Source organism: Ovis aries, chromosome 1, assembly GCF_016772045.2.
Source record: "Ovis aries strain OAR_USU_Benz2616 breed Rambouillet chromosome 1, ARS-UI_Ramb_v3.0, whole genome shotgun sequence".
Lineage (NCBI taxonomy): Eukaryota > Metazoa > Chordata > Mammalia > Artiodactyla > Bovidae > Ovis > Ovis aries.
This window is the reverse complement of record NC_056054.1, coordinates 51,346,400-51,374,097: the sequence shown is the minus strand read 5'-3', so window position 1 is coordinate 51,374,097 and position 27,698 is coordinate 51,346,400. Positions and strand designations below refer to the sequence as shown.

The 27,698-nt window shown below is 37.9% G+C and overlaps 1 protein-coding gene across 4 annotated transcripts; it reads right to left on the bottom strand.

Moving 5' to 3' along the window:
- On the bottom strand, nt 1-26,439 carry LHX8 (LIM homeobox 8). Of its 4 annotated transcripts, none has more exons than XM_015092052.4 (9): nt 25,494-26,439; nt 23,688-23,774; nt 23,164-23,325; nt 19,215-19,336; nt 16,949-17,169; nt 16,330-16,433; nt 11,668-11,763; nt 5,304-5,487; nt 1-945 (listed from the first exon to the last, which is right to left on the bottom strand). In XM_015092052.4, exons 2-9 carry the CDS (start codon nt 23,760-23,762, stop codon nt 869-871), a joined length of 1,041 nt encoding a protein of 346 aa, XP_014947538.1. In that variant the 5' UTR covers nt 23,763-23,774; nt 25,494-26,439; the 3' UTR covers nt 1-868. The 4 variants fall into 4 exon arrangements, with proteins under 4 accessions (XP_014947538.1, XP_042105781.1, XP_042105782.1 ...); XM_042249853.1 differs by having other exon boundaries at nt 236-945; nt 25,738-26,292; XM_042249847.2 differs by lacking the exon at nt 25,494-26,439 and having other exon boundaries at nt 16,949-17,166; nt 23,688-23,974.
- Between the last annotated feature and the right edge of the window lie 1,259 nt (nt 26,440-27,698).

The window sequence follows — 27,698 nt, the reverse complement described above, 5'->3', positions numbered from 1 at the left end:
TTTTCTTTCACATTAATTTTATTAGCTAGTTCAAAAGAGACAATTTGCCAAATGAGATATTTTCGTGTGTTCTTAAGTGCAATCATCCACAAATAAGTTTCCTATTAAAATGTACTCACAACAGAGCTCAAAACCAAATGACTTTTAAAATTAAAAGTTGTTATTATACGTGTAAGAGGCTAAAGTCAACTTACCGCTGGAAATACACACAGAAAAAGGATAAATTGGTTGAAACTTTCACAAGAATGAAAAATGTTTAATAAACTTAGAATGGTGGGCTTATTAAACTATAGTGTTATTTACAGCCATAGTTCATCAACCACAAACACAATAATGTGTTTGCATGGCATGCTACAACAGAAGCTTTATTCAGTTCATTCAGAAAACATTGGCAAAATAAATTTCAATTGCAAATTCACAGATACAAGCTTCAAAGTATAAAGTTGTATATAACAAAAAGTACAGGTAATATTTATAACAATAACTTACAGATACAAACTAATGATAAACTACAATTTCACAAAGGATTGTAAACATTTTGCACACTTGTCAGTCCTTTCTTTTAGGCAAAGTGCTCTTTTGATGACAAATAAATTAACAGATACACACTCGAGTGAACTATTTTCATACAATACAAAAAAAAGTTTTGATTTATTTTCTTCTTGTAAACATAAGTTTTACAAAAAATGAAGAATCAATAAAAGTGTCTTGCAGGCCAACTAGAGATACATACCTGGGCAGCAAAGTGATGTTGGAAATGCTTTGGGTGTTAAATAAAAAATTAACATTAATATATTTTCAATGGTATTTTATACATAACAAATGACAAGTTTATATCCTTAATCATTTCTATCCCTGAAAGAAGGAATTAGGTATGACTTATTGGCAGTTGTGTCATTGAATGGGGTAACAAGGGCTGGAGTCCAAGAGTTGTTGGTGAATGAGCTACAAAATAGAAAGAAATTTGTGGATCAGTTTTGTATGGTAAATAAAACTGACTTAAAAACAAACAAAAAACAATCCAAGGCAAAGTCCTCTCACTACTGATTATAGCTGAGGGCACCAAGCTATTTCACTGACCTCAGCAGAAGCATTAACTTATTCAGCATAGTGAGTATAGTATTATGAGAATCCAGGAATGGTTTACTCCAAAATCTTTATTTTGGGCCCCAAGCTTTTGCCGCTTTAAAGTCCTCCATCCATACCCCATTCACTGCACTTTACCCTGCAGCCAGAAACACACCACCTTCGTCTACAGAGATGTTGCTAAATTTCATACGAAGGTTCCTCTATAGGGTGACTCCTGCCCCAAATTCCCATTTATGGATGTTTAACTGACTCCTTCCTAAGCAGACATGAAAACACATTTGATTCAGGCAACACTACAGTCATTCATGTGAACACACACAATTTTAATCCTAGTACACTAGGATAAACGGCAACAATGATTCAGGCTCTGAATTTTACTTTAACCAAACCTTAAAATGAACTTTTCATTCTCAGCAAAGACTATGCTGCTTCAAACCAAATGTCCTCCTAAGAGCAACTAAGAAAGCTGGACAAAATTTTTTAAAAGCTGTTTGAAGGCATCTGAAAGATACCAAGGCAGTGAGAGTTCGCAAAGCCAAGTCCTAGAGAAGGAAGGAAATAAAATGAGGCTACTTTTCCTCCACAAGTGTAATAACAATTTTAAAAGAAAATGAATGTCTAAGAGGCTGAGGAGTTTAGCAGAGTTTTCAGGAGTTAGACTTTGGGTACTGGGGAACAAATATGAAGGACCAGGTACCACTGAAGAGAAGCCCTCATTAAAAACAATAGACACAAAACAAAACACAAGCTTTGGGGGGTACCCCAAAAGGCTACTGCCAAGAAGTGGTGACCCAGAAACATGCCAGCCTTTGTGAGAACTGATGTCTGATTGGATTAAGTTGGTCTTCCCCTGACCTAACTCCCTGCCAATGGCAAAACTAAATTCTCTCTGGTGGAAAATATCCCATCCAGAGCTTCAAATTATTTCTAGTTTTCACACCTCACATCTGAAGTGCAATAAAAAAGTAACAAGGCAAATAAGACATGACTTGACTAAAAACAAAGAGGAAAAAACAATAGAATAGATTGGGAAAATATCCAGATATTGGAGTTGTCTGGTATGAACTTTAAAATAACTATAATTAGTATAATAATTGTATTAAGGAATAAAGTGATAAGATAGATAATTCTGGTATAGAAATAAAAACTATATAAAAGAATGAAATGGAAATTCTAAAACCTGAAAACAATAACTGAAATTAAGACCTCAGCAAGTGAGTTTTACAGCATATACAGAGAGAATTAGTGAACTGGAATACAGATAAGAAAATATCTAGTCCAGAACATGGAAGATCAAAAGGCTAGAAAATATAGACTTTTTCAGTAATAGCAGAAATAATATTTGAAGATACAGAAAGTTTATATAAGCAAATACATCAAACTTTCATATTCAAGAAGCATATCTAGGCACATTCTACAAAACTTAAAACCAAGCACAAAGAGAAAAGCTGAGGGGAAAAGGACATTCACTTTTAAAGGAATAAGAATAAGACCCATAGCTGACTTCAACAATGAGTGGTATCAAGTCAATTAACTATATTCTAAATAACAGAAACAATGGAAGAAAACTATTTTATTCATATTGTCAAAGTGCTGAAAGAAAATAGCTGTAAACCTAGATTTCCATATATAAAGGAAAAACCATTTACAATTAACTGCATCAAAACAAAAACCTATAAAAAAAAACTAACAAAAGATGGGTAAGGTTCCTAAACAGAAAACTCCAGAATATAAGAGAGCATTTGAAGGTGACCTAAATAAACAGAAAGACAGACTAGGATCATGGTTTGGAAGACATTATTATTAAGATTATTAATTTCCTACCAAATTATTTAACAGATTATACCAAAATCTCAATTATTTTCTTTTTGTTGGAAAAAATTATGGGAACATAAAGGGTCAAGAAGAGGCAATACAAACAAACAACAAAATAGGATAACATGTATTACTGGATATCAATAATTATATATCCAGCATTAGTAAAACAATTAGGCATGGATACAGAAATAAATAGACCAATGAAACAGAATAGTATGTTCTAAGTCCCTTCAGTCATGCCCAACTCTTTGTGACCCATGGACAGTAGCCCTCTAGGCTCTTCTAAGGATACAGAAGTTGACATATAAATTATATGGACACTTGGTTTATGACAATGTAGCACAGAAAATCAGCTGGGAAATTGGTACTTTCATAAACATAACAAAGACTTTGTCCTTATTTTACACTACATAGAAAATTCAATTCTAGATGGACTGTAAATCTAAATGTCAAACTAAAACATGGTTAGTGATATCATAGGAGGAATATATGACAGAGGTCCATTTGGTCAAAACTATGGTTTTTCCAGTAGTCATGTATGTATGTGAGAACTGGACCATAAAGAAAGCCGAACACCAAAGAATTGATGCTTTCTAACTGTGGTGTTAGAGAAGACTCTTGAGAGTCCCTTGGACAGCAAGGAGATCAAACCAGTCAATCCTAAAGGAAGTCAGTCCTGAATATTCATTAGAAGGACTGACACTGAAGCTGAAGCTCCAATACTTTGGCTACCTGATGCAAAGAACTGACTCACTGGAAAAGATCCTGATACTGGGAAAGATTGAAGGCGGGAAGAGAAGGGGACGACAGAGGATGAGATGGTTGGATGGCATCACTGACTCAATGGACATGAGTTTGAGCAAGCTTTGGGAGTTGTTGATGGATAGGGAGGCCTGGAGTGCCGCAGGCCATGAGGTTGCTAAGAGTCAGACACGACTGAGCAGCTGAACTGAACTGATAGGAGGAATATCTTCATTACCTTTGAGTAGGAACAATTTCTTGAACAGGTCATAAAAAAGCATTCCTCATGAAGGAAAAAAACTGATGGAACTATATTAAAATTAGGAACTTGTGCTCCATAAAACATACCCTTAAGACAGCAATACATATAATCATGAAAAAACTTATCTATATGCAATACACAGCCAAAATTAGCACAAATCAAGGAAAAACAAAACAGACAAGCCAACAGACCAATAAGCAAAGGACATGAACAGGTACTTCACAAAAAAAAAAAAAAAAAAAAAAAAACAATATACAAATGCCCAAAGAAAAAATACTCAGGCTCTTCAGAGATGAGGGAAAAGCAAATGGAAATAATGAGATAGCACTATACAACCACTAAGCTGGCTAAATTAAGAGGTCACACCACATCAAGTGCTGGAGAGGAGGTAGAGCACCTTGACCTCTCATGTGCTGCTGGTCAGAGTGTATATTGGTTCAACCAGTATCAGAAACTTTTTGGCAGAATCAGCTAAGATCGAGCATATGCGTAGCCAGGACCCTATATGCTACTCTTAGCATATATGTACTAGATAAAACTGTGAATTAACGTGCACCAAAAGGTGTGTACAATGAGGCCCATAGCATCATATACATAAAAGCCCAAACCGGAAATAAAATGAGTGCCTACCAACCCTAAGTGGATAATGGTATCCTACAGTGGAATTTTGTATAACAATGAAACAAATCACTGATTCTTGCAACAATACAAAGGAATCTCACAAACATTATAGTTGAAAGAAGTGAGACACAGAATACATTCTGCAAGGTTTGATTTATATAAAGCTCAACAACAGGCAAAACCAGAACATGATTTTAGGAGTCAAGGCAATGCTACTTTGGAGGAAGAGGATAATGACTGGGAGGGGACATAAGAGAAGCTTCTGAGGTGCTAATTATATCCTACTACTTCCTCTGGGTAGTATTTACACGGATATGTTGATTTTATTAATTCATCAAGTTGAATACTTATGTGTGTACTTTTCCATATGTACGTTTTGCTTCAATAAAAAAGTTTTTTTAACAAAATTCAGTAAACCGCAATCTAAAAATTTGAGGGTGAATACTTGTGTCTGACCATAGGAAAATAAATTATTCAAATATTTATCAGGTCAAAACAAAAAGAATGTTTTTTCTAAGTAAAAATCAAGCACTATCTATGAGTCATTATGAATATCTGTATTTTAGCTGTAAAGTGAGTGCTTTGCATGCCCCTTAAAAGGCTGTCACAGAAGTAAGAAGATTGGATAGTTCTCCCTACTGCATCCCTCTCCCACAGTATTTTTCAGCTACTACTGAGGTAATATTTCAAAATGTGAATCCTATTAATAATATAATATTAGAAGGTATGAGTGATTGTTTGAAAGGCAGCTGTTAAATGTTAGGATACCTACCATCCATATAACTATGCAGTGCAGTTAACATCGTCCCATCTTGGGGCACATATGCAGAATAAGCCATTTCTTCTAACATAGGTGGAGACAGTCTGGAGGGTGGCACTGCTGTGACTGGGGCAGAGGAGGAGTGATTAGGACTGACGTGTTTCTTGTGGCGTGCTCTACAGTTCTGAAACCATACCTGAGAGAGGAGAAAACCAACAGTAGCTATGTCACATAGCAGCTGAGTACAATACCAGTTCAATACTACAAAGGATGCCACTCTACCATGTAAGCACAGCATAAATCTAAAGCAGCTTTCTTTAAAAAAGAGTTCTGTAGACACAAGAGAAATCATTTTGCACAGTTATCAACAGTCATTTTCTTTGCCCAAATAATAATTATCTGATGATTTAATTTAAAACAAGTTCTATAATAAGCCAGCATCTTCCAAAATAAAAATGGGGGAGGGGAGTCAAAATTTCAGAAAAGTTTCCTTGGTTCTCCTACTGACATTTGGGACAAAAAGTAAAATGGAAAAAACCCTTTCATCAGAAATTTTTTAAAAAATACACTACTCACTGTATTCTCAGACACCTGCTAGACTTATTTGAAATCCATTTTCAAATGATTAAAATCCCCACTGAGAACTTAAGGCTTTCTACAAACCTCTTGATTCAGTTATTCCAGTCTCTTGGTAACCTGCTGAGTTCAATTTCTCTTAGTAAATGCATAGGCTATTCTCTAAGAAGCAGGTTAAAGTCAGGCTTACAGTAAGAAACAACTAGCAATATTTAAGTTAAAAAAAATGCAAACATATCCACTGGTGAAACAGTTCACCAAATGTAAGGAGCTAACCACCTTGTGTCCACTCCATCACAGAAATAAAGGAAGTTCTGGGTTAAGCAGAATTTTATGTGCAGGTCAGGGTAAACAAGTCTAGACCACTCAGAATGCTTCCAGTAACTAAGCTACCTGCATGTGAACTTCCTGCTCTTAGATATAACCTGCCTACAGAGTGTTCCTCTATTAAAATAGTATAGCATTTATTTGCTATCACTCCAAACAACTCTGTCATAAGAAGATAGAGAAGCGGAGGGATTAAAACTTTATAAGGAAATTAGGATAAGAACATTTGGGGAGCAAGGGAGAAGGCCAGGGGCAGAAGTCTCTGCGCAGGGATGGCAGGCAGTTAGTTGACGGCTCAAGGGAATCAGGGCTGAACAATGTGGAACAGAGGGCTGAACAAAAAAAAAGATTTATTAAAAAGTTGGCCTGACTTCAAAAGGCATACCTTGCTATCCTTGGAACTCATAAACAGAGGTATAGACTAAAGGGGTTAAAACTAAAGGAAAACGGGTCTGAGCAGGTGGCTGAGGGGTAGCATCTAAGGAGTATTTTAGGAACAAGCTTAGGCATGTATCAAGGAAAATGATGCAGCCACAACCTTATCATCTATGTTCTGGAGCAGCAGCGAGACTCGGGTATCTATACAGAGATTTCATCCAGAGTCTTCAGTCACAGCTCCCTTTACAGGCTACTGAACAACAGGCACCACTGCCATCACCCAGCCAGCCAAGACGACACACTCACAGATTCTCCAACTTTTAACCAAGGATAGCTGTCACCTGCCTTTTCCCCTGCCACTGCCCAGAAGATAGGCACCCCACAGGATGACATTAACCTAAAACACATGGCACTATGATTCCCAGAGTTTCTTCAAGGTATCTTATGTCTCCAATAAATTATGTATTAGATGGAAAACACTGTTATTCTTTTTTTTTAATTTCAGACTTTGGAAATAAGTATGAAGATAGCCTGATGTTAACAGTAGAATGACTACCTTAACGTAATTCAAATACCTCCTAGAAAAAAATCAACAGGTAATTAAGCAAAGAGACGTTTGAAAACACAAAGAATCATGTAACCTGCACATTTAAATAAAGATTTCAGGCATCAGAAAACTTCTGACATGAGGACTATCTAGCTTGAGGAATGAAATACAAGTCCTTTTGATTCTCCTTACTGACTTAAAATCTCTTGTTTTGCAAACCACTAAGAGTTAAAATTTCTTCTAAGTAACATACTTTTAAAAAATCTAAGTTGTAAATTGTAAAATACATAAGCTGAAAGCAAGCCATGTAGACATTCTGTAAAAGAAGACTAGTGCATTAGATCAATCTCTCAGAAAACTCAAAGGGTCAAATAAAAGAATTTAATGTATGAAAAAGATGTAATTTTAAATGACTGAGAAACTAGAGCTGGCATAGAATTGATTAGAGAAAGCTACCTAATCATTTGGGGGGAAAAAAAGAAAAATCCCAACTTTACAACACGTAACCAAAAGTCCACTACAAATAAATAAGGATTTAGATATAAATAATTGGGACCATAAATGTTTATCGAAACAAAAGCCAATGTTGATATACTTCTCTAGGTGAAGCAAGAAAAAGACCAAAGCTATCAGAAAAAAAATATGAAGAGATTTGAATACAAAACAATGTAAAATTTCTATATGGTAAAAATAAATGAAAAGGCAATTGATGAACTATGAAAGTTTAACATGATAAATAAAAATCAGTAAGATAAAGAGAAAACAAATAACCCAATATAAAAATCAGCTAAAAAATAATTTTTAATCACAATATAAGTAAACATATTAAGGTTTATTGATATAAAAGAAAGATAAAAACAATGATATTTTCTTACTGGCAATTGGAAAGGATGTAAAAGAATGATAGTTTTTAGGATTTATCCACCTTTAGGAAAGAGAAATTTCATATGTAGGTTCTGGGAGAATAAATTGATTTTGAACTTTCTGCAAGGTGAATTTTGTACCATCAGTCAAAGGCTCTTATAATGTTTTTATCTTTTGACTCAATAACCTCACTTCTAGAAATTTATCCTATAGACACCACTGAACAAATGCAAAGTATATACACAATGTTCTTCATTGTAGCATTTTTATGACTTAAAAGATTTCAAAATAAACTAAATAAATTATATAGTAACACAAAGGGTGTATATTTTAATATGGAAAGGGAACTCCAAGCACACTGGGAGAAACAGCAATGTTTTATCTATCATGTTTCTGTAAGATATACAATTCATAATTCAACTTTGTGAAAGGATATGTGAGCAGTGATTATATCTGGATGTAGACTATTGAAAGTAAAATCACCCATCTTTGTTCTGTGATTTCTGCTCTGTTACAATGTCTCACTATGCAGACTTTCAGGGCTTCCCTGGAGGCTCAAATGGTAAAGAATCTGCCTGCAATGCAGGAGACCCAGATTTGTTATCTGGATTGGGAAGATCCCCTGGAGAAGGAAATAGCTACCCACTCCAGTATTCTTGCCTGGAGAACTCCATGGACAGAAGAACCTGGCGGGCTACAGTCCATGGGGTCGCAGAGTCACACACGACTGAGCGACTAACAATTTTCACTTTCATGCAGACTTTAGCTAGTAAAGGTGAAATCTGTAATAATATCCTGTATAGGACCAGTATTTCCACTTAATATTTGGGTAACCTAGTTTGTATATAAGAATCAAGGCCTAGTAAATCTCTTTTAACATTTCTAATGCGTGCTCAGTGCTAGGAAGTAGCTGGGCAAAGAGGTTCTGACTACTATTTGAGTTCACAGTAATTAATCCTTCAAAAATACTGTAAAGGACTATATATTTGAGTTGTTAGTACTCCTGTGTCATCTTATCAAAATATTTAACTCTTACATATTAAAGCCACCACCCAACAATATATTCTCCAGGTTCTAGGGCTTGCAATGTAGCTAACTTGCTCATAATACTGGTGACCTAAATACCTGGAAATTATATGAGAGATATCTGTCTGGGGTTCTTACTTCTTCGAATAATAAAGAAAGCTCTCAGAAAATCTTCCATTTTCCTTTGCTTCCAACTTCAAAGTAATCTAAAACGTAATAACCATGAATCTGACTTAGCTACAGCAATCACTGTCACTGAATGTATAGAGTCTTAGATTATGAGGAACCTCTCAGACCATTGAGTTGGAACTACCTCAACAAAGGAAGTTTCACTTCCAGGTAAAGGAAACTCAAAACCTCAATGGTGTGTGCTAAGTTGCTCAGTCATGCCCAACTCTATGACTCCATGAACTATAGCCCGCCAGGCTCCTCTGTCCATAGGATTCTCCAGGCAAGAATACTGAAGTGGGCTGCCATGCCTCCTTTAGAGGATCTTCCTGCCCCAGGGACTGAACCCATGTCTCCTGCACTGGCAGGCAGTTTCTTTACCAGTAGTGCTCAATGGTAGCCGATGCCACTTTTGTAGACTTACACACTGAGAATATTCTTCACTGTGAGTGAAATCTGTTTTTCTCCTACGTTCCTTTGCAGAGACATGATCCTGCCGCCTTTCATAACCATTTAAAGACACCTCTGTTTATACTCTTCCTTCCCTTACCATCTCTGGATCTTTTCTCCAGATAAATATCCCTGTTGCTGCTAATAATAGCACATGATTTCCAGACTTTTTTGACCTTAATCTTCCTCTAAAGGGAGCACTCTTTTCACACTTGTTAGCCCCTTTCTAGAATCTGGCACTCTGAGACAAACACAATACCCTGGACATCTGAAAATACTGAGGTTATGGGACTTGCCACCTCAGACAGCCTCATTACACTGCACTTAACCAAATCCACGGCAAATCTAGGTCTTCATAGAAGCTGAGGTATCGTCAGGTCTCTCCCACTGACTTCTTGGAATAAATGATCTTTTAATTATGAAATACTTCAGGCCTAATAGAAATAAACTGAAGAACACACACCTGTTTACCCACCAGCCAGTTTAAGAAATAAAACATTACAGTGCAGTGTTAGACGTAACTGTTTCCCCCACTGGGCTTCATCTTACAGTCTGTCACTTGCATCATTACTCTGTTATACCTTTTTAACCTTAAATATTATTTAAAAGTGTTTTCCATTTCCCTAGTTGAAGGGAAATATAAGATCCTGATACAGTTGACCACCTCCATCTTGAATCTACCTCAGTCCTCGGGCTTCCATGATGCTTCTACCCTAGACGCATTCCTTGGTTCTGGCTGTGATGGTCTAGTTCACACAGCTCGCTCCATAAAGTTCATGCCTCAGTTTTTACTGCCCACAGTCTCTCTATAAAGGAGCTAGTTTCATGAGTCTGGTTCATCCTTTGTAAAAGTTGCTCAGTCATGTTGGACTCTTTGTGATCCCATGGACTGTAGGCTGCCAGGCTCTGTTCATGGAATTCTCCAGGCCAGAATACTGGAGTGGGTAGCCATTCCCTTCTCCAGGGGATCTTCCCAACCCAGGCATCAAACCCAGGTCTCCCGCACTGCAGGCAGATTCTTTACTTTCTAAGCCACCACGGAAATGTATCCATGGAAATGATGCTTCATTCTTTAAAATACTGGTTTACATGCTCAACTGCCACCATCATTGCCTGATAATTAAAGCTGGAAAAGGAATTCATCTCCCTCCCAACTGCCAAACCCACATTTTAAAAAACCTTTAATAGTGCTGTCAGTAACACCATTTCCATGGATACTTTGACTTCAAATATAAGTCATCTTTGATGTCTCTCTGCTTCACCATTACAGTGTCCAGGTCTTTTTCCTCGTCTCTCTTGCATCCAGTGGCTGCCATTAGTCTTCAGTAGATAAAATGTTTCAGAATGAATTTGAGGCCACCAGCTAAGTCTCTTTTTGAAAAATCATTATTTTGCTGGGCATCACACCTAAACTGTCAATCTCCATGTAGCCTCTCCCAACTCTAAGTCTTCCTATGTACTGTCACCAGTCCTTTCTTCCTAAAAATACATATCATGGTTTTCTCCTACTCAGAAGCAAACTTGATATTCACAGGCCTCTCCAAGTTCAGCTTAAACAACTCTATTTCCCACAATTTGCAAACATAAATTTTATCTTCCAACAAATTTGCTCTAACTTATCCTTCCCTACTTTTGTTTACATCATTCCTTCTACCTGGATCTTTAATAAAGGTCATCAACATTGCCCACCCCCTGCACACACACACATCCACATACACAATCATAGAAAAGTAGAAACAATTCTGGCTTCAAAAACAGATCTAGCTCCAAACTGTAGTTGTCTTTTTAGCCTTAGGATCTTAGGCTTGCTCTGAGCAATGAACGAAGTAACTTCTGCAAAGAGCTGTCTAACAAATGGTAGCCTGGATCATGCAGGCTAATAATTATCAGGCTTTTTAAAAAACTGATTTAAAATGTGAAGAGATCTAAAATGAGAAGCTAATGCTTTGACATTTCTACACACACACACACACAATGTACACTTATAAAAACCTAGAATAGAACTTTTAGTATCTCTTGATTAACCTTTAAAATAGTCACCTGTATCACACGTCTGCTCAAGCCTGTCCTTTCTGCCAGTTTCTGGAGAGTCTGTGCATCTGGGTTGTTGTCCTGAGCAAACTGTGCTTGCATAACCTGTTTTTTTAAAAAATGTAGGTAGTAAATAGTAAATAGCTAAAAATAAGAAGCTCAATCTTCTGAACTTTGATGACAGGAGAGATAAGGCATGCACAAGAAAATGGAGTACTTGTATTTTACTACTTGAAAATCAATACAAAGAAGTGTATATCAATAAAAAGAATGCATATTATGTAAAATTATGCACAATTTGCTATGCTCAAATCTTAAAAAAAATAAATTTCAACATAAAAAACTTGTCTCTCAACTATGCTGTTAAAAATAAGCTCACCTTTTCTTCCATTCTTACAACCCACAAAAAATGCATAAGTCTATTTACTATTTTTTCCATTTTGTTAAAAATTACTAGCATTAAGCAATTTTAAAAAATATAAAAATCATATCTTTGACCTCTACTCCACTAAATAGGTTCAAGGCACCTACATCAATTTTTATTAGTATGAAAATAGTAGACAGTGCAACAGATTACACTCCACTTAATTGCAATGACTCCATCATTCTTTGTTTCGACACTTGTTCTATGCAAAGGAACATCTGGGACCTTAAAAGAGAGATACTCATCAGTCTATTGTATAAGAATTTCCTGAGATCTAAACATTCATAGATCGAAAAGCTCCCAGATGATTCTGATGTGAACCTTTGGATTGGAACCTGGCTTCCGCTTCCTGGGAGAAAGATATATGCATGCCAATAATTAACAACAATACAAGTTAAAGTGAGACGCATGGAGTTACGGAGGAGGAAAAGGAGCTCCAGAATAAAAGCACAAGCAAAGGGCTTTGGATTCCTTCAGAAAAGGAAGTACTGGGAATCAAGCAAGATATTTGAATTTTATTACTTAAAAGTGAATAGAGGGAAATATAAAATATAAAGAAAGTATTATAATGAGAGAGTAGAGCCTAGCATCCAAATGATTGTGCATGTCCTGGGCATGGGATGGGGGTAATCTACCTAAAGTTCTGCTGACCCTGACACCATTTCCAACAGTCAAGATTAACTGCATTCTTTACTATGTTCCTCAAATAATACCATCTTCTGCCACTGCACTTGTCACCAAATAGCTAGCTAATTTGCTAGCAAGTAGAGCTCTTCATAGCAGAAAGTGAGTTTCTGGAGGGTAAAGGGAATGTCTTATCCATTATATCTGGAGATAATGCCCAGATTAACTGAATGAACCTGCACAATATGTAGAAAATCCGAAGACAGTGTGGAGAAAAAGATCAGTGTTGTTCCGGGAAACCTTATGAGGTTTAAAAATTATGTATTTTTTTCACTTAGGTTCTCACTGATAGGACTCTTCCAGAATAAGGCATTCCTGGCTTCCAGTCCAATATACTTGTCCACATACTTGCTGTAAACTAGCACTTTTACTTTTGCTTTTAAAAATGGGCAGAAATAGCCTAAAAGTGTATTATCATGCCCAGTTCACGTAATTCTTCCTCTCCTACTCCAAATGTGTTACTTTAATATCTTCATGTGCAAATAGTTGTGTTTATACGTAGCTGAGCATGTAACATCCAAAAGAGAAAAAAAGAATGAACAAATTAATGTCTTTGTTTTTTTAATTTTTCAAGGAGGAAAGCTGAACAGATATTTATTTGTAATGTTATTATAGATAATTTATAAAACAAAAAACATATGCTCTTCACAAATGTATTTCAAATTCACAAGTTTAATAATGGAACCAAATTACATTTACTAAAGCAATTTCTCATTAAGGAATAAAGGAAAACTTAAATCAACACTGATGGTTTAAAACTGGAATATGCCAATGGAAAAGTAAGATGTATTCATCAGTGTTTAGTCTCACAAAAGAATCCTTTTAATTTCGACTTGGTTTCATTGCTCTCCAGTCACTAATGATGCCAAAAATCTACCCTATTCCTCTTCTGAGCTATTTAAAATGGTCAAGGATCTAGCCTCTGTAGACACATCATTTTCAAGCCAGAAAGTCTACCAAAAATGTCAAGAGTCTGCATAGTAGCAGCTGACCAACTTAATCTGAAAGTAGATTAAAGTAGGTGCTAACCCTGGCATGTTTAACATTAATAATCATTGAGCAAGTACTTCCAACTACAATAAGCAAACCATAATATTGGCAGGAACTTTAAAAATACAATTTATACAAATGAGACAATATTTGAAATATTTTTGCCAACACAGAATAGTCTATTTTGTGTTAAACTATTTTTTTCTTCTCGTAATTTTCTAAAGAATTTCGAAGTTTGTTTGTTCCTCATACTTTAACTCTAAGCCCAAGCAAGGTACTGTATGAATAGTCTTGACTTACTGACCACCTATATTTTATTGTTTTGCTAAATTTAAGCACTACTTAAATAATTAGCTTTCTGAGGAGTAAGACAATTTAACAATGAGGTACATGGCCTGATTTATTAAAGCTTCTGGTAAAGTATAATGATTCAATTTATCCTAGATACCTAAGCAACAAAGAACACTTGAGGACAAGATTATGCTTCATCGTTTCAGTCATTACTGGCATAGACTGATGCTAATCAACACTGAATAAGCGAGAACATGCTTAGAAAGAATATAATTTCTGCTTTCATTTTTAAAAACCTATGATTTTGATATAAATTTTTAAAAACTCATGATTCAGATAACATTTTCATATAATAATGCATGGCTTAAGTAGTTTTTATGCACATTTGCAATTTAAAACTATAAAGCCATCTTCAAAATTCAGAATCTCACTCTTGTTTTAGCTGCCACAGCCGTGAAATGGAGTCCTAGTAAGGCACAGTTCTACTCATGGTCTCCTGGGAGGCTAACGAAAATTAAAAGACCAGAAGTTTGGGAAGTAGGGTCCAATCTCTTCTCTGCCATTCCCTTGATTGTCTGCCTTGGGGGAGTCTCTGTAGTTCTTGGATGAATTGTAAGAGATGAAAAAAGATAATGTACAGGAAATTATCTGGCATAGGACTTGGTAAACAAAGACCTCCACAAATATTATTCCCTCTCTATTTAATTAGTATCTACACTTTCCAGATGAGATTGTACATATCTACCTAAAAGTTGCCTCAAATTTTCAGTTACCCTTTTACTAATAAATTTTTAAATTGAATTAAAGTTATCAGTCTTATGACTATTAAAATTGTGGCAGTCTTTCACGGAAACAGCCCACTTTATACACAGAACATATTTATATTACAGATTCTATTTTAACTCAGACACCTTTTAGCTACTGGGTATTTTGCTACCAGGTCTCCCACAGGTACACGTATCCCTTATCTGGGGCTTTACATGATTTTCATGATAACCACATGAGGCACCCAGAAAAACAAGCTTCAAACAGATATTTCTTTCAGCTGCCTTACCTTCCATTTTCTACTTACTATAGTAGTCGATGCCTGAATTAAGGAATCAGAAATAATTTTCTGGAATTGTTTTTAAGAATGGATCTAGATTTTAAAGCTAGATTGCTTTTCAGTGACATTAAGGTCCTTTGGGATATTTATGTCATATCAAGGCTTCTTTCTTAATCATTGTCAAAATAAATATTCTCTCATACTGCATTCATCTTACATACTGACAAGTATTAGAATACTATCAGTGATTTTTTAAAAAATTACTGTCATTCATTTATTAACATTGTATAAAAACCCTCTAAAGTCTGAGCTAAGCTGGATAATATGTGTAAAGCACCTAGCCATACATACATGGTAGGTGCTCAATAAATGTTACCTCACCTTAACATAAAGCAAATACTTCAGTCACACTAATCTTTTAGAAAATGATTTATGTGAAAAAAAAAAAATGCCAGAAAAAAATCACTGTGTGTACAGACTTAAATATAAAGCAAAGAGTAATTATTTCATTATTTTCCTGACTATAAAAATAGAAGTTATGACAATTATATTTAGGGCAACTAAGTTGAAAATAACCCCTCCATTTTCAGGGAACATAATCAAACTTTAGCATCAAATTATAGAATTACTCCCTCTACCCCCTTTAAAAACAAGGAAAGGTCTACTTGATTGCAGTCAATCAGTAGATTTCTATTTATGGTAAGGCATTTTCAATTCCCTCCTACTCAGAAAATCTACAATCTTGTCTATTAAAAGACTCAATGCAGTTTGTTAAAAAGATGAACACATCAGAGTCCCACAGACCCACATACTGAACGTCTCTTTCTGTTAAGTGTCCCAAAATGTTCTGTCTTCTATTAAAATTACATGTAGTAACATAAATACCTCAGTTAAAGTAATTTTTTCAGGAAGTCAGGACAGAGCACCATTTTGTTTGCACCTTGATGTTAATGTTAACAAACATCAGGGAGACAAACTTGCAAAGTTCACATCATACCACAACTCTTCGAATATTGATAAACAATATTTAGGGCAATGTTTTCATACACTTAACAAGTCAGTTTGCACAAAAAGCACAGAATAACTTTTTTGAAAAAATAAAAATGTTTCAAGTCAGCATAGACATTGGTTTTTGTTTGGCTTTTGTTAGTTTCGGTGTTTTTTGTTTATTGGGGTTTTTTTCTCTTTTTTGTGGTGGAAAAGGGCTTCAAAAACTCAAAGTCATTGTCATGTCTACCTGGAGCTGATCTGCTGTAAAGCTGGTCCGAGCTCTTTTTGCTGGTTTTGGATGATTAACATCTTGCTCTGTAAGGAGGGCGCCTTCAACACTAATCCCATTACCTGCATTTAAAAAACACACCAAATGTGCTGGTAAGTCAAATGGGGGCAGTTATACAATAACAGGTTTCTTGCATCTCTTGACGTGGTATGAAACTGTATACATCTTCTAGTTTGCCAAATCCCTTAAGATTTAGAACATACTAGAAACATAATGTAGAAACAACATTTCATTTGTAGGCTTATATATTTAGTCAAAAGTGCACCAAGTTGAAAGTGCACATCTAAGGCTCATCCTTAAAAAGGCAAACACAAGGAAACAACTGGTTACAAAAAGCAAAACAGAACCCTAAACTCAAGGCTGCTTCCTGAGAATATGGCACAAGGCAAATACATATGCCATGGCTTTTCTCATAAACAAACAGATGGAGACCATCACTAACAGTAGAGGGCTTAATGAGTTTCACCACAATTACACTGCACAAAATAATGCTTTAAGACGACCTTAGGAAAAAATTATTTTTATCCCTGTGTTCACTGTCCCAAAAGATTCAAAAGTATTTTAAGTATATATTTACCATTTTCCACTTCTCTTTTTAAATTATCCAGCATGCAGTCATAATGCACTCTGCAGAGAACTTTCTCTTCCACTAAAGCAAACTCCTCTCCCGTAGACAGTTGTCTTTTGCAAGAAAAGCAGGCAAAGCACGCCAAATGATAGACATTCCCCTTGGCCCTCCGGACCCAGTCAGTAGAATGGATATGCCTCCCACATCGAGAGCAGCGAGTTCCATACCTTCTACATAAATGGGGGGCGGGGGAAGGGTGAAGAGTTAATGCTTGGTGAGATATTCATCAGTCTAGGATTAAACTAACACATTATATTACTCACTGGATTAATCCAAGTATTTAAATCTTTTGAAAATGAAACAGGAATAAATTATTTTTTAAAAGTCAATATGGTAAGCAGCAGCAAGACTTGAGATGGGATCATAATTCAAACCTGTTTATAAAACAAAAACTTCTCATTGTTACTCTAAAGGAGGATAGGATTTTTTCTCTTAAAATAAATGAAATTTGAGTTTCAATATCCTTCTTGTAACAAATATCAGGACATTTATAAATTATCTAGAGACTCAACATAACACACACACACTCCAAACTGAAAAAACTAAAAGTACAAAGCGATACCATTGAAGATATAAATAGTGATATCTTAAAGCCAAGTTGAGATAATTAGAAAATACTTTAAACTTTTTAAAAAAGTTAAAGCATTTAAAATTGATATTATCAAAGAATGAATAGAACAGAAATTGTTCACTCTGGTTCGTGAGGAAGGAAAACTCAGAGATGCTTCCTTTGGTAAACAAGCTCTTGCATTACCATCCACAAGAGGTGGAGAAATATTACCTAAAACTTTTAGACACAATTCTGGACATTAAATGCAAGTTAATCTTAGCAAAATGCCAGATGTAAAGATCTCCTTTATCTCTCAGTCCTTGTGACACTCTGTCATATCTCCTACCACAATCGCAGTCATAGCCTGGCATATCCCCATTAAACTAGAGAAGTATATGTGTCTGTGTCTATTTATTAACATATCTTTAGAGGTGTTGCTAGTTTTTAAATTAATCTGAATCATAAAATCAATTTTTGAATATAGTAAAATACAGGGTATTTTAAAAATCCTGAAGAACTAGACTTGTAAAAAGTCTCTGAAAACAAACATTTCAAGCAGCTTTAAATTACAAAAAAAAAGAAAATTAAGATTAGCATACCCTATGTGAAAGAGGAGGCAAATTGCTACTGTTTTTGAGAAAATAGAAAGCAAACCTGATGAAAAATATATGATTGGGGTAATTATAAAATCCTATGATTTTGTAAAATAAAGGACTCTGGGTTTCGTGACGTGCTTTAACTTGCCTAGCAATTTTATTCAAATCAATCACTAAACTCTTAAATCAGTTTTTGAAATTGAGTATAAACAACACAATTAGTATTACAAACTTCATTATGTAGTATTAACTTCCCAATTTCACAATGAAAATTCTTCCTTTGGAAATGCAAATAAAGGAAAAAGGTGATAATTTTAAAAAGTCATGCTTAAGGATGATTTCAGTTTTGAGATAGCTATCCATTAAGAATTGAATTCTATCCATGAGGAAATTTTCCATTTAAATGATTATAAAGAGACCAGGCAGAGAAAATGTTACATTTAATACCCTAGACAAATATAATCGCACAAATATCAAAGAACAGACAAAAGAAACAGAATTTTTAGTCAGGTTATGTAATTGGACTTGGTGTATTTCTGATACTGGAATGGTCAATTCTTCTGAATATTATGGTTTATCACAGTTTTCAAACTGCTGGCATTTTATAGGTATATTACAGGGGGTCATTCTATAATAAACTGGTAAAAGCTCAATAGCACTTTGATATTTTCCCCCTATAATTACTTCATTTTGTCTTACTACTTTACCTGAACAAAGAGCATTGCTACAATAAGTCACCTTATATTTCATACTTTATATCCCTGTACAGCAAAGAAGCTTCCCTATTTATAATACCTAAAACTTTCATTTGCCAAGGTAGAAAAAATTATTCAAAGTTAATTTTTATATACTGGGTTCCTAAAACATATCAATATGCTAATTTTATTTATTTTAATCCAATTTACCTCAAAAATATAAAGCATTCTCATTTTGAAATCTGTTGTATACAAAAAAGTGGGCTTCCGTAAATAAAACTGGACCAGAAAGCCTATTTACAAAATTCTCTTTGTATAAATAATTTCTTGGTGTATCTACTTACTAAAAAAAAACAAAAGAAGTTTCAGTGTACCTGAAATAATCAAGTTTGCAGAAAATGTCTTTGTCTTTAATATAACAGCTGGTGTGCCTTCCTAAGGAGGTCCTGCAGACGCTGCAGGAGAGACACCGGACATGCCAGCACAGGTCGTTCACCTGGGAAGAAAAAGGGGCCAAATGAGAAGCCATTCTAACACCATGCTCAAGAGTACCCTTCATTGGTTCTCTCTATCAGGCAATTTTACAAGCTAGCCCCTTAATATTTTAACACATGCTCTGAATGTTGCCATCTAAGAGGTGTCATATTTACATACATACGCATCTAGATATACTCTCTTTTAGATTTCAGCCAGAAAAATCACAACAGCATCTTCTATACTTTGTGTTTATTTTTTAAAAATAATTTTGAAAAATTCAAGTATCTTTTTTTAAATAAATCAAATGTCCATTCTGTTTTGTTTTGTTTTTTTTTAAATCAACATCTATGAACATAGGGAAAATTTTGGTCACTTTAAGTCCTACATATTGGTTTTATAATTTTTCCTTGACCAAATTCTTCCCACCATAACACATGGCAACTAAAGAATTCAAGCCACATACCTTCTCAATCTACTTTCTAGCCAAATAATTATAAACTGTTCACTAGTTACAGTGAAAAAGAAAATGGACTAAAAGCTTTGTAAGATAAATACTTACCCTTATAAAGAAGCCAGGCAATTCATTTCTCTTAAAAAACAGACACTGCTAAGGTAGATTTAGATATTGATATGGCAGAAGCCCTGGCTCCCACCTAACATTAAATAACCAAAACATAAAGCACTGGTAACCCTACTTTAATGATTTGGTCATTAAAGGAAAAAAATAAATCTTTTATAAGTGGTTTTAAAAAGGCACCCAAGTATTGTTTGTCATTTATACTTAGTAAGACATTTTATTTTATAAAATGCATTAATAAATCATAGCACTTTACATTGTAAATAGGGGCATGAAATACTGTCGGGTCAGTGGACAAATCGTACAAATGCTCACCTTAAACTGTTGCCATCATACTATAAGTTGTATACCTTTGGCCTTCGGGAATGAAGATGTGTACTGAACTGAATTTGCCTATAATGCAAGCTCCTAAAGTTTGCCCTTGTGGGCACAAGAACATGGTTTAGCTTAATTAAATTTCATTTAAAAGAACAGCAATAATGCAAAAGCAGCAGTTACATTGTACAAATGGATCTAATGCTTAATATAGGAATTAGGAAATTGGAAAAAATGGGAAATTTTGAAATATAGCTTTTGCTACACTATTTCATAATAAAGACAATCTTGTCCAATGATTCTATCATGTTAGCACTACTGTTCAATATGTTTTACTGTGACATGAAATATAAAAGGTACTGTGAAGCTGAAGAAGAAAGTTTCACTGGCTTCTAATTAGTTATGTCCCTCTTTCCAAAGCACTGATGATTTTAGTGAAATTTAAGTTTTGATTTTCCTATTAAAAAACATGCTCACTATACAAGTAAATAGGGAAAATTGCATTGGAAAACAACTGGAAAAAAATCTGAGGAAACCAAACTTTTAAAAATTAACAATGGTTATCGCTGTCCTGGATATAGAGATGCATTTTCTTCCCCCCCCCCCCTCAAATGGGTCCAATTAAATTAAAGTTGAGAAGTACAGGCTTCCATTAGTATTCCACTGTTTAAGGCCTTCTGCATTTTGATCTTATCCAGGCTTTTTTTTTAAAGCCAGGATAGATGCAGTCTTCAGGGCAGAGTCATAGTCATTCTCTAGTTCCCTAAAGCCAGATGTAATTCCTAGTGTGCCACCTTTCCTCAAAGTTTACTAAAACAAAACAAAACCTTCCTTCATCTTTTCTTTTCCAGAGAGGAAAATAAGGTAAACAGAAAAAATTCTGGAGACTATAAACCTTTCCTGATGGCTAGCATTCATCCAATCTCTGTATGTATACATATATAGGATCAATCCAGAAAAAAAACCACTCAAACGACAGGGCACTGAAGTATCACATGGGCAATAGACGCATCTAACTCCTCTCACATTTTTGTTCTAACTCCATTTTACTTGCCTTATGATATGGTGTTTTTCTATATTAAACAGTTACATCCTCAAATATTCTATTTAATAATTATTTTTTCACCAGTGACTTGAACTGAATTCAAACTTATCTGGAAGAATATGTACTCAAAATGGTGGTGGTGGGGGAGTTGAGAACTCAAGAGTTTTTATATAATCATAAAGTGTCAAACTTTTGTTAGTTTCCTATATGATAGGAAGACAGTTTTCTTGCACGTCTACTAATAGGTACTTATGCATACTTGTACATATACTAAAGAGTAAACTAAGACTGTATGTAGAAGACTTCATTGAGAGGACTCCAGTACTATTACAAAAAAAAGCTTAAAAAAACCTCATTTAGATAATTTAGATTGTTTTATACAAATATATATCTGATATATAAACATATGTTAACATATAAAAGATGAATGCTATAAATGATTATTTCAGAAGACATGTTAAGAGTCACTTCAAGCTTTTTTCTTTTTCCTCTCTAATATGAAGTGGATCCATTATACATCCATTCAGAAATAGTCTGAAAGATAAAGCTAATTCCTGAGAGGGCTCAAGAAAGGAAGAAGCTAGTTTTGATTCAAAAGATGGTTTGGAAATATTCAAAGAGGCTCAGGTCTAGAAACACTGAAATGGGAATCTAAGAATAGAGATTTAAAGAGAAAGCAATGCTAACTTGCCAGCCTTAAGAATCAACCACTAATTAAGTAACTTAGTTACTTTTTAAACAGTTTTCACCAAAACTCTTTTTGGTTCTTTATCTTAGTTGTATCTACAGGGTATCATGCTAGCTTCCCAGATGAAGCAGTTTTGTATGCTGAGGCAGAAATTTAAAGAAACTCACAAACTTGCTTTTTGAATTCATATTCTACATAATGAATTCTTTTGAGAAACTAGGTGGGGGATGGTGGTGGTGGGGAGAATAGAAAGTGAACTGGTTTGCTACTAATTTAGTGTAAGAGAGATCATTATTTTAAATAGTGGTTTAAAAAAACTATTGAAGTTGAAATTCCATGATATTAGGGTTAAAACACGGGGGACTATGATCCTTCATGCAATGACATGGATAACTGGCCTGCCAGAATTTATACTTCAAAACTCCCCCACAATATCTTAAGAGAAGTAAAACAAATTAAGACAGACAGTCAACTCTCAAACCACCACTTGAAGCACTTCATCCCAGGCATTTTTCTTTTTGTTTTGTCTAACTTCACATCAATTTCCATTGCCCTCCTAAGCACTGGAGATGACGTTTAAAAAAAAAAAAAAAAAAACCACTGCGTGGCCTTGAAGTATTAAACCTTAGAGGAGGAAGATACTGAAAATGGTTTTTATTTAAATGGTAGTATGCATTTTATTTTGGAAAAGCCTCAGGTTAGTGTAAATAAACATAAGACTATGTAAAAAATATCTGTCTAGAAAAGACTCTTTAAGGCACTTCACAGTGGTTCTCACCAAAAGAGACACTGAAAAGGGAAAATCGGTCAACATATACAGACTTGGAACCCTCATAAGCAGGCAGACGCCTGGGTGTTACTGCGGGTTATAACCCGAGGCTCGATAAAAATAATGAGGCAGGACCTTGTTTCCAGAATGGGTAAGGATTTCCCCACTTCCGTTCCTCTACAAGTAGGTGGCTGACTCCAGTACATTCACCCGGGTATCGGCACCCCTAGACCACACACACAAGCAGTTTTGCAACAACAGGGGGTATTTTAAAATTTCTTCTCCTGTTTTTTCCCACCTTATGAGTTGCCCTTGACTGGGCGGTTGTGCTAAGAAAGTCTACAACCTCGACCGAGAACTTGAGTGGAAAAGAAGGGGAAAATAAACTTTTCTCCTTCCCTAGAGCTCCCCGGGGAACCGCGCTTGCCTTGGGCCTCGCGGCTCCGCCCTACCTTGAGAAGGTACTTGTCCACGATCTCCAGGCCGCAGCTGCTGCACACACACTTGCCAGGAGGGCAGACGGAGCCCGAGGCCATGGACCGGGGCGAGGACGACGGGGACAGCGGGGCCGAGGAGGAGCACGAGTCCTCGTCCCCCACTCCCTCGGGGCTCACCTGCAGGAAGCCACGAGGCGCGGTCTCAGGCGGTTCTAGACCCCTCCTCCTCTCCCCATCCCACAGACCCGCGGGGGCTCCCTCACCGCCTCCCCTCCCTTCCCCCAAGCCACCCCCAGTTCCTGATGTCCCGCTCCTCGCCCTCCCCGGGGTCCAAGCTCCCACGGCGCAGTCGCCGGGGCTGCAGACCCCCGACCTCAAAGTCCTGGGGTGCCTGGCGGCTCTGCCCAGCCCGTCCCAGATCCCGCCCCCTCCACCGGCTCCTCGAGGGCCCACAGTTGAGCTCTGGAAGGAACTGGGACAGCAGCCCTCCGTTCTGGGCCGCCTCTCCAGAGCCAGCACCCGGGGCCCTACCCACTCACCAGCCCCTCTTCCCCGGCGCCTTTCCGAGTCCTCCCGGCCGCCAGGGCTGCAGTCCGCCCGCACTCCTCCGACATGAGACCCTGGCACTGAGGAGGTGAGAGACGAGAAGTTCAGAGTCGGCACGTGCAGCCCGGAGCTTCAGCTTCTCGGCACGCGGGGCGAACTAATGAAGGCCCCGGCGCGCTGGGCCGCGCAGGCAGCCGTCTGGGCGCCTGGGCCCGCGCGGCTGCGGGCGAGCGGACGGCGGCGCAGCCCTAGCGCGCAGCGAGGCGGCCACGGGAGCTCCGGGGCTCGCCCGGCGCGCCGCCGCGCTCTCCGGGCTACGGGTCCCCAGCGCTCACCGGAGCACGCCGGTTCCCCGCCCCCCTGCCAGGGGTAACGAGTTAATAACAATCATCCCCGCACAAAGCATTTTCTTTCTAGACGTCAATCACTGCGGAGCGGGGATCACTGGGCTAAAGGGGGTGCATGGGGGGTGGGGTGGAGTAGGAGAAAAGAAAAGAGGATTTGAGGAAGGGGTGGGGGTAGAAACTTGATTTCTTTAATAGCCTCAATTAAAAGACCGAGACATATATATTTTTAAATGGGAGCTTTTTGAGTTGGATAGCCCGAAAGGTGAAGAGGTTTAATAGGATACTTGAAAGCTAATTACAGCGGGATTTAAGAAGCCTGGTGTTTGTTCCGATGACAATTTGAATGAAAATGCTTCAGATTAAACCGAGCCAGCAGCTCTTTCGTAAACTTACAGCAATTAGAGCTGCGAGTGATTTATACTCGTTTCTTTAAGGTGTAAATTGCCACTTATTGCTCGGTAAGTCAACATTTGAGTTACCAAAGGATTATTTTTAACCAGCGCAAAAAGCGGGTCGAATAATGGAAAATATCCAGCTGAATTTAATTTGTGTCATTAAAAAAACAACTCACACAACCTCGGTCAAAATGTTTTAAAGCAACAACGCGCTTTACTCAAGTGTTTCCAAGCCTTTGCAGGAGTTTTGTTCTTAAACGAAAACGCAGCGGCTCTGGGCTTTTTCTGCCTCCGTTCACGGAAACGCTAGCTTGGGGGGCGAGGGGGTGGTGTCACGGAACTCGAGCGGCCCACACTTCTGTAGTTCTCTCTTCGCCTCCCTCTTCCCTCTGACAGCGTCAAGCGAGATGCTGTCCGAACCCCGGAGTCCCCCGAACCCCACCCCCGGGCTCTCTGCCGGGACCCAGCGCCGCAGCACGGAGGCCGCGTCCTCGCAGGCGCAGAGTTTAGGCAGGAGCCCCCGGAGTTCCCGTGCGTTCCCCGCAAGCATTCGGGCGAAGACAAAGTCAGTGGTGCCCAGTGCGGGGCCGCGGAGGCGCTCAAAAAGGCTGCAGATGATTTTCAAACCTAAAACGCGACATACCCCGCCTTTGTGAGTAAACGCTCCTGCCTCCAGAGCGAGGTGAGAGTTTCAGTTCCCCGCTATCTACTGAGGAACTATGCAACTACAGAGCCCTAGGGTTTGTTTCTTTCGATTTTTTTTTTTTTTTTTAAGTAAAATGGCCCTCAAAGCCCTCCCTGCGATCGCAAAAGTCTTCCTGGAGCTTCGTCTGCTTCTGTTTCGCTGTACGACCGCGACAGCGAGGATCGCCCTGCGGCCGGAGGAGCTCTTTAGGGCCGGCAAGCGTCCGCCAGCTGCCGAACAGAGAAGCCTCGCCTCGGCTCCGTCCCTCCCCAACGTCCAGCCCCCCGCCCCAGCCCCCAGCCGCCCGAACCTCCCGACTCACTCTCCCGACCTCCCGATCACCGCTGCAAACACAACAAAAGCACGACTCACATCGCCTTAGGCTCGAGGCTTCGTCTCCCAAATTACGGTCTCCATGCCTCAGGTTAAGTGAGCTTGTGGGGAGGGGAGGCAATGATTACTGACTAACGCCACTACGTAATAAAAAAAAAAAAATTGCCGGGTTTGAAGATGAGACTGTTACAGGTAATTTCTGAACCTCGTTTAGGAACCCAAACAGCTCGCGTTTCAAGGAAACTGCGATTCAGCTGGTCTGGCCGGGCGTCGGGTCGCTCACCTTCTCAAGGGGAACTGCCAGCTCAGGCACGTCCTTTTCTTCTAGTTTACACACAAACATCTGATCGCTTTTCCAATACATGGCACTGCTAGGGCTGCTTATCACATACCAGCTCGTGTCTGCCGATCTGGCCCCCCTCCCCCGCCCCAGTGCGCTAATGAAAGCTGACACACCAAGAAGAGTAAGAAGGCTACAAGTCTCCGTCCAAAGAGGCCGCTGTGACTGTAGCCACTCCGATGGACTGTTCCTAAGATTCTTTCCCCAACTTCATTGAGCTCTGCCCTCTAGGAAAAGGGAAAAAAAGTTTTGTTTTCCAGAGGGTGGAACCTTACATGGAAGGAGGGAAGAGGGTGTGGGGTGAAAGTCTTTTCCAGGAGGAATAGCCTCACCTCCTTCAGAAAAAACCCGCCTTCCCTACAAGTTAAGATCGTTATCAGGACAAGCCAACTTACTCCAGATTTAGTATTAAAGAAGGAAAAAAAATGAGAATGGCCAGTTAACTTTTGACTTAAAGAAAAAAATCTGCTCTCTGCATCTGCCGTGGCTTTTTAATTCTCACTCCCTAACCAAAACCTAAACAAAGATTCAGGTTACATCTCTTTCTGCAGCAAGCTGAAAGGGGAAGCGGAGGTCTGGGTGACTCGAATGTTTTAGTCATTCTCCTGAAACGAGCCGCTCTCCTGTCTAGCCCTGGACCGCGACGGCTCTCTGGCCGCCTGGAGGCTTAGTTATCTAGATGTTCGCACTCCCTTTGCGAAAAGTTTTCTCATTAAGATAAAGAAGTAACATCTGAGCAGCACAAAACCTTTGCTACTAGATTTGAATCAAGGCTACAGGAAAGACCAAAAAAAGTATGTTGCTAATAGTACTGCTGTTTCATCTCATCCTAGGCAACACTGAAGCCCTGGAAAAGGCCAGCTTCTGCCTCAAATTTTGGCTGCGGATTTGAGGGGTGGTCCTCAGAATACTGGTAATTTTGATTAGAATTGGAGGGTGTGTTTGTTTAAATAACTTCTTTATGGTATAAATTTTACTTCATTATGTAGTGTATAAAGAGGAATTTGATAAGACTAACAATTTTTATTTCGAATTTCCCCTTTTTAAGAAACAAAACAAAGCCAGCCTCTGAAACAGTAATATAAGACTATCTAGGAGTCTCAGTTTCTTAAAGGCCTTTAACAAAATCATATAATGTTGCTTCAATAAGACATATATTTATAATATTATCTCCTTGCCTTATTGTCTAGAAGAGGAAGATTGAGGCGTTCCCACCCAGACTCGTCAACAGCAGGCTAGAGGGAGGACAATGGGCAGAGATAGACTTGCCGGTGATAAAATGAGCCCATGTAATAGCGTGAGACCGAGCATCGACTGCAAATTTAGTTTTTCCTCCATTACATTTTTCTCCCCTAAACACGAGGGTCTCTAGAGCATTTTCCTAACGCCATTGTTTTCTTTACGTGAAGCTGCGCCCACGTTAATATTAGCTATTCCCCTGCCGGTCCTCTCTGGGAGCTCTCCTTTAAATTTACGGAGGTGCGGGGGAAGGGGACAGAATTGAAGGCTTGGGGTGGACCGACTGCTCGAAAAGCTAACTTGTGCTTGGAAAACAGAAAAACTTGTGTTTTTCATCAAGTGCCAAAATTAGTGTTTTTGGAAAAATCCACATAATGCATTTTCCATGAAATAGCATCAGTCTCGAGATAGCTCTTCTAAATGGAGAGAGTCCTGCAGAATGTTGACTATCAGGCCATGTATAGAGCAGAACTGAAAGTGGAATTAAAAATAAAGACCCCCCCAAAAAATAAAAATAAAAATAAATAAAAATAAAGACCAAATTCGGCGATTTAGTTACAGTCTCTATTTGTTAAGGATCTGAAAAATGAATCTGGGGTACTGTTTGGCTACCATCCGGGAGAATAAATCGCGCGGATCATTTGGAGATTCGGGGAGCGCTGGAG

What these genes read in the sequence shown, in the direction of transcription:
- LHX8 (XM_042249853.1), bottom strand. Translation starts at nt 25,818, where the DNA reads ATGTATTGGAAAAGCGATCAGATGTTTGTGTGTAAACTAGAAGAAAAG. An exon ending in TGGACAAGTACCTTCTCAAG is followed by an intron (nt 19,337 to 23,163) that starts GTAGGGCGGAGC and finishes TTTTCTTCCCAG; the next exon opens with GTGAACGACCTGTGCTGGCA. An exon ending in ACTGCATAGTTATATGGATG is followed by an intron (nt 946 to 5,303) that starts GTAGGTATCCTA and finishes TCTATTTTGTAG; the next exon opens with CTCATTCACCAACAACTCTT.